Below are 19,356 nucleotides of genomic sequence, written 5' to 3'. Positions count from 1 at the left end.
GAGTGAAATGTTCATAACTGACCTACTATATCTCAAACATAAAAGGACAGGGCATTGACTCTGTGCCCAAAAGTTACATGTCACAACGGTGGTTTAAGTTAGAGTTCAAGCTTAAAACTCTAAATACTGAGGTCTCTAACAGCCTTCTGAGCACTTCTGGTATGTCTGTAAGCAAAGCACTTCATGTTCCCCAGAGGACACTACAACATAAGTCTCCTCTACCGTTTCATCACGTTGGCATGATAGTTGTAAAAAGAAACTTCAATAAGACACCCAATGCAATGAGAAGCTTTTGGGAAACCCAGCCCTGATCTCTCTGCCAATCTTTGCTCCCCTCCATCTCCCTGTCTCCTTGACTCCCATACCGCTCTTTGTATTACTATTATTTATTTTATTTTTAACTGAAGGACCTGGCCCTGTAGCACAAAGCAGAGGCCACCTGGAAATTGTTAAGTGTTCTTCTCCCCCTTCTACATGTCCATTCCTGAAATTATGGGTTGAACAAATGGGTTGAACTTGAAAATTGTCAATGGAAATTTAATTTTTTGTTTAGCATTTCTTTCATTTTCAAAGATGTCATTAAAAACAATAAGACACAACCTAGTCAAAATGAACTTTTCTATAATCATGTAACATTTTAGACACAGAGTGAGATGCAAGTGGATAAAACTCAAAAATGGGATTTTAATGAAAAGCACAAAACAGGGCATGACTAATCATTTTGAGCTCAACATTACTGAATAAAAGGTTAGAAAATTTAATATATATACAAATAGCCAAATAAGAGGTTTTAGGCACATTTTACAATGTAGGCAAAACTGCTTTAAATTATTTATACACTATAAATTCATATAGAGGTATTTTTCATGTTAAGTATTGCAAAATTTGTTAAAAAAATCTTTTAAGTACACATGACATACAACAACACATTGGTTGAAGGGTACAATATTGAACAGAAAATCTGTTTTAGCACAAAGAGTCTTCAGCTTGCAGCTGATAACCTTCATATTAATGCATGTTTGGTGTACCAAAATAATTCATAAGTCCTATAAATATGTAGATTGTGAAAAAATCTTCAAATTGTTACCCAATATTTCCTGTACTAAAGTAGATAGCTGGAAACCTTCAATAACCCTTGAACCACAAACACAAAATGAACAAACACAAACTAATCTTTAAACAAACACAAAAATAAACCGAATAGGAAATGCTACTGTAGCTATAAAAGGAAATTTGTGCTCTATGTGTATTAAAATAAAAAAAGAAGTATTAAATCATTCATAGAACAGACATGCTCGTTTCCTCTCCTAATCTTTCAAAATCCTTCATGCTGTTCTGTAATAAATACATTTTAGCTCTGTAGTATTCTAGATCTTTGTGTGGTATCAACAGATCAGATTCAGTTATCATACAAAGATACTGAAAACATCTAAATCAACTCAGTATAAATATACTTCTTTCCCTAAAAGATCATATTACAATGGCTATTAAAACTGCTATTAAAATTATATTTAGGCCTATTTATATCCAAAACATATTTTTACACAAATTTAAAATGTATAAAATGCTTTCCTCAGAGGTACATAAACGCCTCCATTAATGATGACCGTTCTGAGACGTGTTCTGTATCCAAGATGGCCACAACTGACAAGACCAGCAGGCCCAATGCTCATACTAATTAAGCTGTGCATTATTCATTGTGGGCAGCCAGGACATGTTTGGGTTCATCCAATCACAGGGCTGGGGTTTGGCTTCTGCTGTATGCTGCTGGTCTCATTTCTCAGGGCTATTAGTGTCCCTTCATGTCTGGTGAATTCCCAGTCATCCATTTCTGTATGATTAAGCTGATGCTCCCGAACATGAAGACGAAGCCCAGCCCTGAAAACATAAATGCCTGGAAAAGAAAAGCAGAAATTAAAAAAGCATTAAAAAGTATATAGGTAACAAAGGAATCAGAGAAATAAGTGGGTGGTGGTGTATATTTACCAGGATCTTTGGCCTAGACTTCACTGGCTCTTGGGTGTGAGGGATGAGTCGGATATAGAATATTCCAGGCAGTATGAAAATAAGACTGGGAGCAGTTGTGGCCCCTAGAAGTTAAGCAGTGAAGACATCTTTCAGTCGAACTCTCAAAAGCTCATGGCAAGACCTTCCTCCATGTCTGCAACAATACCTCATTAATATCCTAAGTGTTTTGCTGCAATAAAACAGCAATAGGCCTCAGAACAGCTCTTACATAGTTTTAAAGGGATCGCTCAACAAAAATATTCCCTTTACACTAAATATAAATGATCACCAATGACTGGTGTCCAAATTTTGCTTCAAGTGATATAATTTGGGAAAGCAGTACGAATTGTACAATAAATTGTGACAATGCCCCAATCCCCAACCCCGCGCCAGTGGCCTCTGTCATATGGCGGCAGCTTTGCACATGGCATTTGTTTATGTTTTGGTCTTTTGTTTCACATGGTGGTATGTGTTGCACCACCTGTGGTTGTTATGTTCTTATGTTGTGCCTTTTATAAACCTGTTTTGTTTCTTTGACCGTTGTTGTCATTGTATGTTATGTTGGCTTTCTTTGTACTCGTCAGTGTACTTTTGTGTTCAGTTTCGCTTTTGTTAATTTCATTAAACTCTTTAGTTGGAGACTCGTGTTTGCTTTCTCCTTTTTTCCTGCACATTTTATACCTGTTTCATAAACATGAAATAGAAAAACAAATCAGTGATTCAGGGTTCACGATACCTGCAACTACTGTTTTAGGTATTAAAATGACTGTTTTGTTCATTTTCATAGTGTTAGTGAATATAACAAAAAACTGCATGTGTTTTTATTGTCACGAACATAGGCATCAGAATGCTGTATGTCCTGCGCTGCAACGCAAGAATTCACAGACTGACAGCTTGCTATTGAACCCATTTTAGCCAATTAAGGAGTCTGATGAGAGGTGTCCTGTGAAAATCCTGAGTGGTACAGGTGCTGCACAGTCCATGATCCTAGAGTCGAGAGAACTCCACATCTGATTAACTCGTGCCTGGAGAAAGAAATTCTCTGAGGTAGTGGATCTGTCTGGTCCCAGGTTTTTCCCACACTTTGTTTCTAGGCATGAGCACCCTTGCTCTGGCCCTTTTGGTATTTGCAAAACCCTTTGGCACATGCTTCAGAGTTTTTATAGCATCTAACCCAGGAACTCTTGATACCCATAATTCCCCTGAGCTGACATGACCTGTTCTGTGTCACTCATGCTAGAAGCCGTCAACTATGAAAAGGCCATGGCAAACACGGCTGATCCAGCTTTGTGTCTAGCTCTATTTTCGATTGTTGTTATGCTTGTTCTGCTGTTAGTTCATGTTTCTGACCTTTGCTAGTGTATTTCGAAAACCAGCTTGGATTGCCATTTTTGTGCCTCTGCTAAAGTAAATAGTGTACATAGTACTTTGTTTTGTACTTCAAAACAGGTTAGTGTGTCCCTTTTGGTTCACTTTTTGGTTTCACTAGGTCAGGTTAGTCACTCCTTGTACAGTGTGTTTTTGTTGTTGTTTGTTTATTTGTTTTCAGCATTGACCACGCCAAAGTAATCTGGTGTGTATGTCTTCTTGTCCTCTTCATATTGTCACATATCTTCAATACAACTATCCGTTATCTCCTATTTGTGTCATTGCATTTGTCATTCGCTTATCCATAGTGCTCCACCATTACAGTTCAGCGGCCCACCACTACCATCCTTTTTGTTACAGGTTCAACCTAGTCTGTGTCATAACAATAGATAACAGTATTGCATACAGAATAAGAAGATATGTCTATTTGAGATTACCTAACAGTGACACTTTTTGATGCATATGTGTGCTGATTATGACAGGCAGCTGCAAGATGCTTATCAGTGAGTATAAACTTCCCTTCAGGCTGGTGGCAGTTCATTCTTGTCTTGAGTTGCATAGCTGAGCAAAGGGCTTGAAATGATCTTTGTGGGTGGGGTGGGCCAGTTTCCCTTACTTATTAGCTAGAGTAGCATTGAAGCATCTGTGCAATGCTAGAAGCGCTGTCTTTTACACCAGACATGTCTGTTGATCGACTGCAGTTGTGACATGTAAAGTGGCCTGAAAGGCCCATGTAGACAGCATAGCTTCTAGTAGTTGCCACAAATTAGATGTAGGTACTGACATGCTTTGAACATGCTCTGAACCCTACCTCATTTGGATGAAACCCTCCATGCATTGTGAGGAGTTTCCTTGAGAAGGATTAGTGAGTCGATGTGTCATTTACTTCTGGCGTACAACTTGATGTCATCCATGTAGAGGAGGTGACTGATGGTTATTCCAACCCATAGGCGGTATCTGTAGTCACTCTTGGTGATGTTTTTAACTGAGGGGGTTCAGGCCTATTGTCACGCCCGCAGACTCTGCCTTGCTCGCTCCCTCGCCTCTGGTTATGTAGCTCTTGTTGTCTCCATCCTAAGTTAAGTTACTCACTCTGTTTACCCTCGCCTTTCTCCTGTTAAGTATTAGATCCTATGTGCTTTCTATCTGTACTCCAGTTTACATTGCCCTCCTAGTTCAGTTTCGTCTAGTTTATTTCTACTCTCCTGTCTGCTGTTCGTTGTCTCGTTGCTTTCGTCTACATTGCTTTCCTGATCTGTTATTGCCAGTCTTTGTGTACTTTCATTCCTCATTGCTTCGCTCCCTGATAGGCTCCTTTCCCCTGGTTCAGTCATGCAAGTGTTTTGGTTTTCTTCTTAGTTCTGTTCCAGGACCTACCAATTGTGTGGGGGCAGGTTTTCTGCCAGTACTTGGATGGAACTGCCCCTTTCTTGGGGTCCTTCAGAATCAGGACTGTTCTTCAGTTAACCATTAAGGGTGTGTTCCATCCATTAGCAGCTGGTTCATTTGTGCTGCCAGGTGTTCAGGAAGTGAAATTAGCTACTTCAGCCAGTAGGCACAGACCATGGCAAATCCTGAAGCTGTGCAGCTCTTCGTCCTTGAGACCCTTTCTCAGACATCTGTTAGTGTGATTGTTATCGGATCCTGTTCAGGGAGTTTGCTGTGGTTTGCTCTCAGATTCAACAATCACTGGACATTGTTGTTGTGGGATCTCATTCTGCCTTTTCCAGTATTGCTCAGTCTCCAGCTTGGTTGGATTGTTCCCATGCTGTGACCCTACCACAGAGTACACTTTAGATGGCTCGTGGGAAAACATCATGTTTGTTCTCTTGTGAAGTTCAGGTCGGTAATCAGAGCTGTTAATCTTTGCTTGGCAGTCTCCAAGGCCTCCATACTCCAAGGTATGAACAGCATGTTGTACTTCTCAGGTACATTCATCACACCTTTCTATATATATATATATATATGACACTGTGCGTGTGTGTGAAACCAATAAATGTAGGAAAGAATAGCTCACCAATGAAGCCAAAGATGTCTTTGATGTTGGGCACGAAGATGACAAGTACATTGACGAAAATAAGCAGGCCTATGGCCATGGAGATGTGGGTAGCCCAGCAGAAGGGCTTATTTGGACAACACAGCTGCAGCATGGTTCGGCGAATCTGAACATGCAGAGAGAGAGCCAACACTGTAATCAACAATTAGGAGAAAACTGTCACGATGGGCCGGCCTCCTACTGTGCAGGACACACCCACTCCATACAGGGTGCCATACCACTAACCTGCCCTATTCACAATCACCTGCCTTTTGACAGGAGACCCCTGCTCCTCATTGTCACTATATATTCCTGCAGGTTTGGAGAGACAGCGCTGCCTCAAGTCCCCCTCAGTGCAATGCTGATACTATGAAGACGCTTCGTCTTAAGAGCGGTTTCGTATTATCGCATTCCTAATGGAAAATAAAGAACAAATCTGTTCTACTTCGCCTCTCACTTCATCTGTGCCACCTACATCACAGAATGCGCAGCCTCCAGGAAGCGAAGCAAGCAGCCCTGACTGGGCTCACCTGCTGGCTGCCCTGGAGCAGCAGCGGCAGGAAAACGGGGAAGTTTTATCAATGGTACAGACTCTCAGCCAGTACGTCAACCGCCTGGCCATGAGCCCCAAGGTACAAACAACCACCCCCGCTAGCCCTCCAGTGCCTGAAGAGGTGAAGGGCTTGGTCGCCTCCCCTGAGGCGTACGGAGGAGATCCTGAAACCTGCAAAGTGTTCATGGTTCAATGTGAACTGTTTGTCAGCTATCAGTCGCAACTATCCAACTGTGCCAAGGTGTCGTTTATTATCTCCTGGCTCACAGGTAAGGCTCGCGTCTGGGGAGCGGCTCTTGTCACTAATAATTTACCACTAATGAGTGATTACACCAGTTTTGTGATGGAACTATGAGTGGTGTTTAACCATCCCCGCTAAGGGAAGCTCTGAGGACAAGCGCTTTTACACTTCAAGCAGGGATTGAGAGCTGCGGCCGAGTTCGCCATGGAATTTTGGACTCGGGACATGGTGGAACAAACCCGCGCTGATCCATGTGTTTGTAAATGGATTAAGGGCAGAACTGCTACAGGAGAAACGTTGGTGTGCACAGCAGAATTCCCCACAAGACATTACCGGACCCACCAAGCAGACCGACAACCCTGGGAAGCCCATGCAGCTGGATGCAGCAGGGGTACATCCCAGGAGGGGAGACCAACAAAGAGGCAAGAATGCAGTGAGTTGTTCCCAATCTCACTCTGTTTAAAGTGCCGGTGAAGGTGTCATTCAAGCGTCGGTTACTTTCTGCCTCTGCCCTAGTTGAGTCAGGGGCAGTGGGGAATGTCATGGACTGGGGTTTTGCAAAGAGGCTAGGAATCAAAGCCATCGACCTACCCTCTTCGCTAAGCATGCAAGCCCTGGACGGGAGCCTGTTAGGCCCTGGCTATATCACTCATGTCACTCCCCATGTTCTCCTCTTCACCCAAGATGGACACTCAAAGCACATCGCCTTTTCTCCTTCCCTCCCTGCAGTGGCTGAGGACTCACAACCCATAGGTGAAGTAGATGGAGAACTGAATCCTGCAATGGGCTCCCTCATGCAGCCAGAGGTGCTTCCTGAACAAGGCGGTGCCGCTAATGGTGACCTCGATAGAGGGCCCCGGAGCCAATTTAGCAGGTCCCTATTCCCCAGGTGTATGTGGACTTGGCACAGGTTTTTAGCCCTATGAAGGCCACACAGCTCCTGCCCCATCAGGACAGGGACTGTGTTATAACCCTCAAGGAGGGCGCGGTACCCCCCAGGTGCAGAATCTATCCCCTCTTCCAAGAGAAGAACGGGCAATGGTACAGTACATCAAGGAGGCACTGGAACAAGGGTACATCCACCCCTCTACCTCTCCAGCCTCAGCCAGAGTCTTCTTAGTAAAGAAGGACGGGGGCCTAAGACCTTGCGTGGACTACCAGGGACTCTACAAACTGCTGGTGCAGTACCCGTATCCCTTCCCCCTGGTTCCAGCAGCACTGGAACAGCTGAGAGGAGCCAGGTTTTTCACAAAATTGGACCTGTGAGGTGCCTATAATTTAATTTAATTTAATTCGGGTCAAGGGGTGGGTGGGGGGGACGAGTGGAAGATGGCCTTCAGCACATCTACTGGCCATTATGAATATGTGGTCTTAGCATACAGTCTGGCCACAGCTCTATCGCTATTCCAGACTTGCATTAACAAGGTTCTTGGAGTTCTTGGGAAGATCTGTCATTGCTTATATTGATGACATTTTGATCTGTTCCTCCTCCTGGAACCAACATGTGCAAGACATGCGGGCCATACTATGAACCCTGTTGCAGAACCAGTTATACTGCAAATTAGAGAAATGTGAGTTCCACTGTCAGGAGGTGGACTTTCTGGAGTACGTCATCCAAGAAGGGAGTGTATGCATGCAACCAGGCAAGGTGGAAGCAGTGATGGCTTGGCCTAGACCACTCGCACAAGGCACTACAGTGTATTCTTGGCTTCGCCAACTTCTATCGGAGGTTCATCTGATCCTTCAGTTTGCTAGCAAGGCCCCTTACAAACCAGCTCCTGGGCCCCACCCAAAGGATCAAATGGACCTCTGAGGTTGAGAAGGCATTTGAAGAGATGAAGACTGCTTTCTCAACAGTGCTGGTGTTACGACAACCTGAACCAGAGAGACTTTTTGTGGTGGAGGTGGATGCCGCCAACATAAAAGTGGGTGCTGTACTATCTCGGCATACAGGAGAGAGGTGGTCTATGGCCTATCGCATACTTCTCCCAAAAACTGAGTCTCGCAGAGCGGAACTACGGCATTGGGGATGGCGAGCTGCTGTCCATGAGGCTCGTCTTCAAGGAGTGGAGGCATTGGCTAGAGGGAGCGCGACACCCTTTTATTCCACAACCTGGAATACCTCCAGACTACCAAGAGACTAAATGCCAGACAAGCTAGGTGTTTTTTCTCCAGGTTCCATTTCCAGGTCACCTATAGGCCTGGGGAGAAGAACACTCGAGCGGATGCACTCTCCAGGCGACACAATGTGGAGGCCCTGTCGACCAGCTCAGAGCCTGTTCTCTCCCTCATGCTTTTTGGCATCTCTAGAGTAGGAGTTGGACTGCCAAATAAAGGCAGCCAACCCGTATCCACAATGCCCACCTAATTGCCTCTACGTGCCACTGAATCATCGGGGGCCTCATCACGTGGGCGCATACATCTTTGGAGACAGGACACCCTGGCGCTACTTGCACCACACAGCTGATCAGAGTGCGCTATTCGTGGCCGGCAATGAACAAGGAGGTGGTGATGTGGCTTCTTGCACTGACTGTGCCCGCAGTAAAACGCCACGCGTTCCTCCAGCAGGTAAGCTTGTGCCCTTGCCTACACCCCTCTGACCATGGTCCCACCTGGCGGTGGACTGTCACGGACCTACCTGTTTCAGAGGGCAATACCGCCATCCTAAGTATCATGGACTGGTTCTGTAAAATGATTCCTTTTGTCCATTTAGCAGCCCTGCCCAGTGCGCTATAAACAGCAGACGTATTCCGCCAGGTATTCAGACAGTTCGGCCCACCTGAGGACATCGTGTCAGATCGCGGCTCCCAATTCACATCGCGGGTATGGAAAGAGCTGTTAGGTAAACTGAACATCATGGTCAGCCTAACATCCGGCTCTCACCCTCAGACTAATGGGCAAGTGGAGAGGGTGAACCAAGAACTTGGTAAGTTCCTATGCCTCTACTGTCAGCACCACCCAGAGACATGGAGCATGTACCTCCCATGGGTGGAGTATGTGCAGAACTCTCTGCACCACACGGGAACTGGTCTCGCCCCATTTGAGTGTATGTTGGGTTACTAACCGCCTCTCTACCCCTGGGACACCCCTGCGTCAGAGCAGCTGGCAGTGGAGAGATGGTGCAAGGAGAGTGAACGGACCTGGGAGGATGCGCACCAGAGACTATGTAAGGCGATCGCTACCTACAAGAAAAAGGTGGACAGAAAATGGGGAGAAACCCCTCAATTTGTGATTAGACACAAGGTGTGGGTCTCAACCAAGGACAGCCATGCTGGTGCCACAGGCAAGACGATGTATGAGAGCCCTTACACCATAAATGACCAGATCAATGAGGTGTCCTACAGGGTTGGCCTCACAGGGAGCAGTCGGGCATCCCAGGAATTTCACGTGTTGGCGCCGAAGCCTGTGACGGAGGGTCCCCTCGCCAAAGAGGAAGCTCCTTCGGGTGACCTGCTTCCACCTCTGGAAATGGAAGCGGGCCCAGTGTATAGGGTGCAGACCCTGCTGGACTCCCAAAGGAGAGGGAGGGGACTGCAATACTTGGTGGACTGGGAGGGGTATGGCCCGGAGGAGTGCAGTTGGGTTCCGGCCTCCCAGATTTTAGACCCCGACCTCGTTATCTACTCCCATAGGCTGCACCTGCTGAAGCCTGCCCCGAGTCAGCAGGGCCGGTTGCGTTCTAGGAGCCTGGCAGGGTCTTTGGGGGGGCGGCGGCGTTCTGTCATGGTAGGCCGGTCTCCTACCGAGAGCAACACACCTACTCCAGACAGGGGCCATACCACTAACCTGCCCTATTCACAATCACCTGCCTTTTGACAGGAGACACCTGCTCCTCATTACCTGTCACTATATATTTCTGCAAGTTCGGAGAGACAGCGCTGCACATTAGCGGTCGAAACCTCAAGTGCCCGTCAGTACAACGCGGATACTACAAAGACACTATCTTGGAGTAGTTTGGTATTATTGCATTCCTAATGGAAAATAAACAAGTCTGTTCTACCTTGCCTCTTGCTTCATCTGTGCCACTTGTCACAAAAACCACTGCTAGAGGGCTATACATTTGACACAGTATTCACATAATTTGCATCAAGAAGCATTTTGGATAGGTGAAACAAATAGCTTTAACCACTTAAACTCCAAGGCCCGAAAAGAGGGATAAGACTTATTCACAGTTTTGTAACTAAATACCTTAATATTGCTTTCAGTGAAATTTGTTTTAACTGAATGATTACACTTTAAGATTAAAAACTAAGCACAGCCTGGAGTTAAAAAGGCTAATGAGTGTGTAAAATGTGCATGTCTGTGTCATACCGGGAACAGAACAACAGGAACAGTGAGGGTGACGGCAACTAGCACTGCCAGACGCACGCATAAAATCAGCGTATCACTTGCACTGTAGCTCTTTAGAAGCTCATCTTCCACATTACCTACACACACACAAAAACAGGCCTATAAGACAGTCGATTTGTGCACATAATCTGCACCTACATTTACTCTTTATTCTTTCCTGTCCATCACACAAAAGCACATCAAGCACAAGCTCACCGTAGAAAGTGAGGTAGCCAAAGACTGCAGTTAGTAAGTACATGATGAACATAGCCAGTATGGAGATGTTAGCCACGTTTTGCATCCGCTTCTTGGTTGGTCTGGTGTAAAAAATGGAAAAAAAATCAATTTTTAAATGATGCTTCATAGTAGTTTAAACAGTACAGCATTTAACTCTGCACAAAATGTTGCATGTTACAATATAATCTTAAATAGAAAAGAATATATAATACTGTATTCAGAAAAATATATATTAATTCCAAAAACATGTAATCTCAGTACTATTGCTTGAAGTGAGATACAAAGAAAAATGTACTTTCTGAGCTCTGTGTAGATGGGTAAAACCTCAGGGTGACACACAAATGCAAAGGCCACAATAGGTATGCTGTATATAGCCTGCATGAAAAACATAAGTTTTCAGACACTTTCAGAGCAATTATGGTGTCCTACTTTTTCACACATGACATTTTAGTTTGGTTTATTTCTAAATTAGCATTACAAAAATATATTAACATATTTGAACATCATGTATTGATCACAAGGTGGCCCTTATTATGAAGGCTGACTGTTAGGAATTGATGCTTGTCTCTCATTATAGCATATTTGATTTGCTGCAAGAAGAATTGTGCCCCCTTACCTCTGGGGTGAGGGTAAACATTTTAGCTTCACGGCAGTCATGAGCTGTATGTGAGCTAATCATCACAGGGATGAATCTGGGAATAAAGTCACTGTCGTTGTGTGATCTCATCAGTGTGGTGAAGGGTGTGGCCATGAAGTCACTGTTAATGTGTGAGCTCATCACTCTGGGATCGAGTGTCTTATTTCCATTGTTTGAATATGGGTCAATGCTTTTAAGCGGACACTCCATGACAAACTTCTTAAAGATGACCTGTTGAGCCATAAAAGATATAAAATAGGCTTACAAAAGGCATCCTAAATATGTTTTATTTAACCAGTTGTTTATACTTTGATTAATGGATAGGTTAGAAGGTCAGTGGATGGATGGATGGGGGGATGGATCAACAAGACTCACAGATATGAGGAAGAAAACCATGCACAAGAGGGAGACACCACTAGTATAACCAAGATACCCTGAAAGTGGTGTAATATTAAAGCAGTTAAGGCAAAAATGTGAAAGCATCTTTAATATGCAGATGGGAAACAATTAATTACAGTACTATCAGGCATATATTATACTCCTACAGTTGAAGCTTATTCTAAAACAGGTGAAACGTTATGACGACAGTTGGGAAAAAACGAGGCAACCCCCCCCAAACAAAACAGGAACACTGACGTACCTAGCCGTCGCATAAGAGCCAGGGGTAAAATCACACAGACACTGACGATTGTGATCAGGTAATTCCCGTCCACATACCATCCGCTAACAAGACACAAACAACACCCAACAGGGAGCAGGTTGAGCCAAGCAAAACAGCATGCCCATGCATCAATGGCATGATTAAAGGTCATGTTCCTCCTAACTGACATGGTGAAACATGTCCGATATAGAGCGAAAGGCACTTTGTTGGCTAGGCATGATTGCATAATTAATCTGGGTGGTATCAACAAGACTGTTTTCTGTATGGTCATGATGACCATGTCAGAGATCTTCTATTTCTTACCCAAAGTCTTTTTCTTTACCTAAGAGACCCAATATAACAAAGGGCAGCTCAATCTTCACAATATAGAGGTAGGTGGACATGGCTGTCAGAGCAACACAAAAAACAAAACAAGATTACATCAGGTAAATAAATGAACACAAACTCGGCATGCTCACAATGCATTGTTGTAGGATCCAAGGCAGTATCAGTCTTTTAAAGCCAAAGAGAAAACTACACAGTCATGTTAACATATTTTCCCTTTTGTTGTTCTATCACTTTTGCTTACATTTCATACCACTCCTTTTTTGTTATAATCCAACCTAGACTGTGTCATAACCACAGTGATGTGTGAGGGTCACTGCTGATGCTGCTCGACAACACGCATAGTTGTTAATCATGGTCAGCTAATCAAACCTCACCTCCAATGTTATGAATGGTCACCACACAGGCAGCAATGATTTTTCCTGCCTGTCCATATGCTCTCAAACCCAACATTTCATATGCTCGAGTGCCTAAATAAAAGAAAAGAAAAGAAAACAAAAAAACCCAAAAAACATCAATACCAAAAATGAAAATCAATAAACCAATAATAAGGATGGCAGGCAGGCATGTGGAGATTCTATTCCTGAAGTATTAGGCTATTAAATAATAAAATTAATTCATATAAAACGTTTACTAAAAGCTAAAAATCTAAGTGTCTTACCAACCACATCGGCACTCTTCAGGAGCAGGTGGATGGAATATGCAGACATAACAGCGATAAGTATTAGCAAGATTCTACAATGCAAAAAAACAAGTGTAACAATTTCAGTAAGACTCCATCTCTCAGGGTGCACCAAACATAGCACCTTCTTATAAATCTTAGAAAACAATGGCTTGATCTATCTCAGCAATTTCATCAGTTGAGCAAGATTAGTCATATTTATTGGTTTACTGAAATTAGGTTTATACTTTTAAAACTTTTTGACTCAACAAACTGAACCGAACTCAACAAATGAACTTTACTATTTTGAACCGAACTCAACAAATGAACTTTACTATTTAACACTTTCAAAGTGGGATGTTATTTAGATTTTTGGTACAAACAACTGTTTGAGTTTATGTAGGGATTTACTGTATATTTGCTCTATAGTATTTGCTCTTCAGAATCTTATAGTTTTTAAATCATAAAAACCTATTCTGTAAGTAGTTTAGAACTAGTAACAATGCAAGGCAAAAAAGCTGTCTTGTAATAATCTTACTACATATATTAGACACAAGCCAAAGACGTTTTCTGTCCTCAGGATTACTCTTTTTTTTAATTAATTTTATTGGGTTGCACTGCCACCTCCTGACAAACAACAGCATCCAGGCTTATGTATAAGATCATTTCACCTCTGCTGAATGTGAACATAATGCATAATTACATGTAAACATAATACATGATAATAAAAGGCTTATAGAAGTCAAAGCTCAGAACAGTTTGAGAATTATCCATGGCATTATAATCTCCAAAGTGCAAATGTCATAATGTACAGATGGAGTAGACAGGCAGCTTCTGGCATGATTCTACCCTGAAATGTGATCTACAGGAGGTGACAGGGCTTGTGTGTGCGCATATGTATCCACCCTGGTATATACACATATACACGCACCATGTGAGACTTTGATAAACACATATCATTCAATACAATTATCAAGTTTACTCCTGCAAAGGCAGCAAAAGAAACAAGCACAACCAGTTTCACCGAGTTCTGGATCCTCAAATGAGCAGGTAGCCTTGTGCAGAAAGTTACAATGCTTAGGTGACCATGATTTCAGTGTTTTAGCTCCACTGGGCATTGGTTTTCCCAAATAAATTATTGAGAATCTTTGAGAAATTCTGAATCTTTACATCTTTTTAACAATTTAAGGACCCATCTTTATATGCATGCTTTTATTATTGATTAAATCTGTTATTTTACTGTATGTATGTATGTATTTAACTGTGAAAAATACATTTTCTCTGATCTATTTTGGTTGCCTAATCTAACCTTATGTGCCCGCAATAGTAAAAATGCCTGTATAGAGCATCAGTAAATAGCTTTCTTTATTTTAACTAATTTCCACATTTAGAAATAGTGGTGAAGACATCAAACTGTAGTATATGTACAAGGCCATCCTTTGCCTTGATGACAGTTGCATACTCTTGGCATTCACTCAAATAGTTTCAAAAACAGCCATTATTTAGAACTATCTTAAAACAAATGTATGTCTTTAAATGTCTTTAAGATAACAAAAAGCATACATTTACCAGGTGTGTGTGTGTAACTGCAAACAGAGCAAGCCTGAGTGCTCTATTATGAATACTTTTCCTTAACCGAGACTGCTTGCTTATACTGAGCTTTCTTTCTTTCTTTCTCTCTCTCACACACACACACACACACACACACACACACACACACACACACACACACACACACACACACACACACACACACACATACAAATCCTTGTCATTTTCACTCACAGGAAGAGGACAATACCAGTGTTGGCCATAGCATAGGCCAGACCCAGAATGCCACTGCCCATGATGGCATTACTCAGATTGAAGATGGACATCCCAAATGAAGTCTTCCCCTCGGACTGTCAGAAACATCAAACTTAATTATAGTGTGCTGCAACCACAATAACAACTTTTCTTACAGGAACCCATCATACATCATGCATAATTAAAAAGAGGTCTTGATATTCATTTGTTAATGTTAAAGTATACTATTCAGCAACTACTGTGAGTTTCTTCACTACACTGGATAATCATGTAACCATACTGAGACAAATATATGTAGTTTCCAGTGTAAGGGAACCTGGATCCAGCAGTGTCTATTTGATTTGTCAGGGGTCAACTAAGACCTCACCTAAAACTCAATTCTAAACATGACCCTACCTTTAAACCTAATCTTAACCATAATTGTAGGTTTCTATTTCACTGTGTTTTGTTATGTTGACTGAATTTTGGAACTATTGGTTAACATGAGAAAAGAAGAGTGGAGCACATTCAAGTCAATATTTGATGCTATATTTGAATGAGACATAGCAAAACATTTGGAAATCCAATGTAAGACAGAATAAAATTTGACACAATATGAGGACAATGAAAATCAGTTCTCCAGGGAGGAACTGAGAGGGTTTGCAAGTTTGCATATGCTTGATTATTTATTTATGACACATTTGTTTGCCCAAAAGCTGTGATTTTTTTAAAGAAATGTTATCAACAAATAAGCCTATGTGATAATCCAGGAATGTTGTGATGTTTCATGTTCAACTTCATACGTTTTGAGGTGGAAAGGCTTGCAAAAATATGAACCATCACAAAATTCCTTAGACATCAAGAAACTGGGCAATCTGAAATAATACTTACATCTGTAAAATGTGTTTTTCCATTTTCCTCCATTCGGGGTAGGAAATGCTCATTCACTTCCATGTTTGAAAGGGAATCAAACCTATGTAACATAAATAGAATATGCATGAATTTTGAAATATGAGAAAATTGGGTTTCCATCATTATTTAAACTAAAGGGATGAATGTACTGAAAGGAGGAAAGTACGTTAAATGAAATTCACAGGTGTTCATTTCACCTTCATCTTTATGAGCCATCTGGCCACACGCCACGTTTACACCGTCTATTGCACTCAATTATTTGATGATGCACTGAATTATGCAACGGAATGCAAGCGAGTTTAATTCGCAAGAGTCGCGATGTAAGTAGCTAGTTTATGTTTAGTTGGCTAGCTACATCTTTAACGTCAAATTCCATCTAATCATTTAGTATCTTGAGTTCTTTTACTAAAAATAATTATTAATAAAAGCCTAGCTAGCTACAACCTGCTAGATATCAAAAGCGAGTCCTGATAACTAACTTACTAATCTAGGTTAGCTAGCGTTATCTAGTTTTCGTGCTACTATCCATATAATAACACTGTCCAACGATCATCGCCTTCATCAGTGACTTTCTAAGTACAGAATTATGTTTAAAAAGTACTTTAAACCTTAAAAATATACAGTTGATGTGATGAGTTCGAAGGTCTACACAAGCCAGACCTAGCTACTTAGCTAGGTTATATAGATAGTTAGCTAACTTAAATACAAAGTGATTTTTTTGTGTTGATGAATGTATGGGAAATATTTTCATGTTGTATTTTGACCAGATAGCTGAAACATACCCGGCGTTCTTCTCACTGTTAGATTTGTGGTGACTATTAGGAAGCTCCATGGTGTCTTGGTAAGTATTGTTTTGAATTCGGTTGTCAGTAATTACGCTCCACTAATGACAAGCTTTGAGTCTGGAAAAAAAAAAAGTTTATCGCAAAATTTTATCTTTTGGAAGTTTTTCAGTTTTTTCTTTTCCTATATTTTGGTTAAGAATTGTACCTTTGGCTAGTGAGTTCCTGTACTGTCAGACTGGCTTCTTAGCTTATGTGAGGAGGAGCTGTGTGTTTTACCTCATACCATTCCAGGCTGATTAGAGAAAGAAGGATTAACACCATGAAGACAAACAGGGAGGAACAAGTGTATGTATATGTGGGTGTGGGGGGCATATTTTTAGCTTTTTGTGGGGACCAAATTTCAGCTCAGCATAAGGCAGCAATAGGTGAAGATAGAAAATGTTAGGGTTGGGTTTGGATGTAAGGTTCCCTAATTAATTAGCCGCAGTAATATATAAATGAATGGAAACTGAAATATAGTAATGTATTACCAGACTACAATGGTTTATTGTTTATTTCCTCACTTTGTGACGTCAATGCAGGAAGTTTGTGTGTATGTGTGTGTTTGTGGTGGTGGTGGTGGGGGGGGGGGGGGATCTGTTTATCTGTCTTTCTGTCCGTGTCTGGGTGTGTATCCTACTTGGCATTTGTAATGAGATTAAGAGATCAGGCTTTTATAGGGGTTGTCCATGTGCACCTGTTACAGTAAGAGCACATCAGAGACAGGTACACAGGCCAGAAACAGGAGTCATTTAAGTTTTTTATTCTCCAGAATATTATGTTATTATTATGTATGCCAAATTGATTTATTTCTGTTTTATTTATGAAAATCTGAAACAAAATGAAGTACTCTGTCATGAAACAAGAAATCAAGAACAAGTTCATATTTAGTTAGTTAGCTTAATGTACTATCCCTAGGTTACTTTCCATTTCTCAATGTCCCTGTGCTGTCTGAAATACTTATAACAATAAAAGATTGAGTCTGTGAATTGTGTTCAATGTTTAACTATTGTCCCACTCATTTGAATCCAATAATGTCAGCACTGACAAGAAATATAGAATCCAGACTCAGAAATCTGTTTGGTTTTTTATACACTACATTTGAACAAGATATAAGTTTGAGCTTAGCTACCCTAGTGGTGCTAACAGAATTTATGAGCCCCAATTCTCTGGGCATTAAAAATGCAATACATTGGCACATTTGGGAACCATGTTAGGTCAACGAAATCTAAACTGTACATTCTGTGCTGGCTGTGGAGCTTTATAGAATTCCATCCAATCTTGAATGAAAAAAATGCAGGCATTACTCTGATTACAAGAGGTCTCAGTGTTTAACATTTCCACCTAATACTCCTTTACATATTACATTTGTAGTCCAGAGTTGAGCTCAGGTGTACTATGTAAAGAAATCACTTATTGATTAGAGTAAAAGAATGATGCTTAAATAGCATCACATAACAGGATGATTACACAGTGCCCATGAATCATACAGGAACTGGTGGATGAGCACAATATTCTGACAAAATGCAGTGCAGAGTTTAAATTTTAGAGAGATCTTATGTAAGAGAGTTCTAAGCTAATATTTAACTTCAGGACACCAGCTCTAATTTAACCTGTATGAATGACACATTCAAATAGAACTGACTGATTTTATCACAGCTACAGAAAAGAGTGTCCAGATGAAATATAAGCATAAAATGTATAAAAAGCATACTATACTATCATTACCTTTGAAACACAATGGCCAGCATTATATAGATGATATGTGTGTATATCTTAAGCATACACTTTGTTTTATTGTTTAATTTCTGTAAAACCCTCTCTAGCTACTTGAGTTTCAGTTCATTCTGCCATGTGGCCATGTGGAAGACTTCCTGTTTGAGATGAAACAGCTAACACAAAAAAACACACAAATAACAAAAATCATGAAACATATGAACAATTAAATACAGAATACACTACATTGAGAGGACGGTTATTCACTGGCGTCATTAGCTTAACCATTATACTGGCTAGAAGAATTAGTTCTCCTTACCTTTCTTCCTCTTAGAGATCAGTGCTCAGAACATTAGTCAAAATATTTGATGGGCTCCCATATACTTTTCTCCCAGAGTGATAGTGATGGAGGACACCTTTTCAAAACCTAACTGAGGAGAGCAGGTAAAATAGACAAAGGAAGATAGAATGAAAAAGATAGAGAGGGAATGAGAGCTAGGACATGAGCGAAAGTGTGAGGAAGTATTCTTGATTAAAAAAAAGCGGGCTCTTTGCACTGCCTCCAAACTGTCAGCCAGCCCCCCTCTTGAGCCAAACACACCTGCCTTTTAAGCAGCATTGATCTCTGTATGTTTTCCGATAAATCATTTTAGAGCAGTGCAAGAGTTTATTATATATGAAGCTTTCATGTGTTCATGTACTTTGTCTTTAAAATTAATGTTTTAAAAAGAATATGTGAACATTTTCAAGTAGTTCGCTGTAGTACAGACAGAACATCATTGGTTTAAATATATTCACTGTGAATTCCATAAAGCCATTGCTTAAATTACTTCAAGTGAATAAATTCTCAAGGAGGAAAATGAAAGTGATAATAAAACTAGAATCTGGGGAAGATTAGATTTTAGTGTTTTGTATCGCATTGAAAAGCTCTCGCAAATCAAAGTTTTTTCTATTTTTTGTACTATTTTGAACAAAAGTCACAAAACTTTTCAGACAGCCACTTAAGATATATTAGGAAGTCATGTTTGCAAAAGTTTAATAAATCTAAACAATTATGATTGTCTAT

The 19,356-nt window shown here is 41.2% G+C and overlaps 1 protein-coding gene across 8 annotated transcripts; it reads right to left on the bottom strand.

Annotated features, from left to right (window-relative positions):
* Positions 1-560: 560 nt before the first annotated feature.
* slc38a5a (solute carrier family 38 member 5a) lies at positions 561-18,839 on the bottom strand. 8 transcript variants are annotated; one of them, XM_081707751.1, is made up of 18 exons: positions 18,610-18,839; positions 18,303-18,466; positions 16,741-16,827; positions 16,533-16,652; positions 15,730-15,811; positions 14,839-14,954; positions 13,054-13,127; positions 12,770-12,862; positions 12,372-12,453; positions 12,048-12,130; positions 11,783-11,841; positions 11,387-11,638; positions 11,066-11,145; positions 10,750-10,850; positions 10,516-10,631; positions 5,393-5,537; positions 1,987-2,090; positions 561-1,894 (listed from the first exon to the last, which is right to left on the bottom strand). In XM_081707751.1, exons 4-18 carry the CDS (start codon positions 16,580-16,582, stop codon positions 1,790-1,792), a joined length of 1,542 nt encoding a protein of 513 aa, XP_081563877.1. In that variant the 5' UTR covers positions 16,583-16,652; positions 16,741-16,827; positions 18,303-18,466; positions 18,610-18,839; the 3' UTR covers positions 561-1,789. The 8 variants fall into 8 exon arrangements, with proteins under 8 accessions (XP_081563877.1, XP_026871780.1, XP_081563876.1 ...); XM_027015979.3 differs by lacking the exon at positions 18,303-18,466; XM_081707750.1 differs by lacking the exons at positions 16,533-16,652; positions 16,741-16,827.
* Positions 18,840-19,356: the final 517 nt, after the last annotated feature.

Source organism: Electrophorus electricus, chromosome 25 (assembly GCF_041902795.1).
Source record: "Electrophorus electricus isolate QZ-2024a chromosome 25, ASM4190279v1, whole genome shotgun sequence".
In the NCBI taxonomy this organism is placed as follows: Eukaryota; Metazoa; Chordata; class Actinopteri; order Gymnotiformes; family Gymnotidae; genus Electrophorus; species Electrophorus electricus.
The sequence above is the reverse complement of the archived record's forward strand: the minus strand, read 5'-3'. Positions and strand labels throughout refer to the sequence as shown.

Coding starts and splice junctions, on each gene's coding strand:
- slc38a5a (XM_081707750.1), bottom strand. CDS start 18,358: ATGCTTAAGATATACACACATATCATCTATATAATGCTGGCCATTGTG. Junction 14,955..15,729: donor GAAAAACACATTTTACAGAT/GTAAGTATTATT, acceptor TGTTTCTGACAG/TCCGAGGGGAAGACTTCATT. Junction 12,454..12,769: donor GACCATTCATAACATTGGAG/GTGAGGTTTGAT, acceptor TTGCTCTGACAG/CCATGTCCACCTACCTCTAT.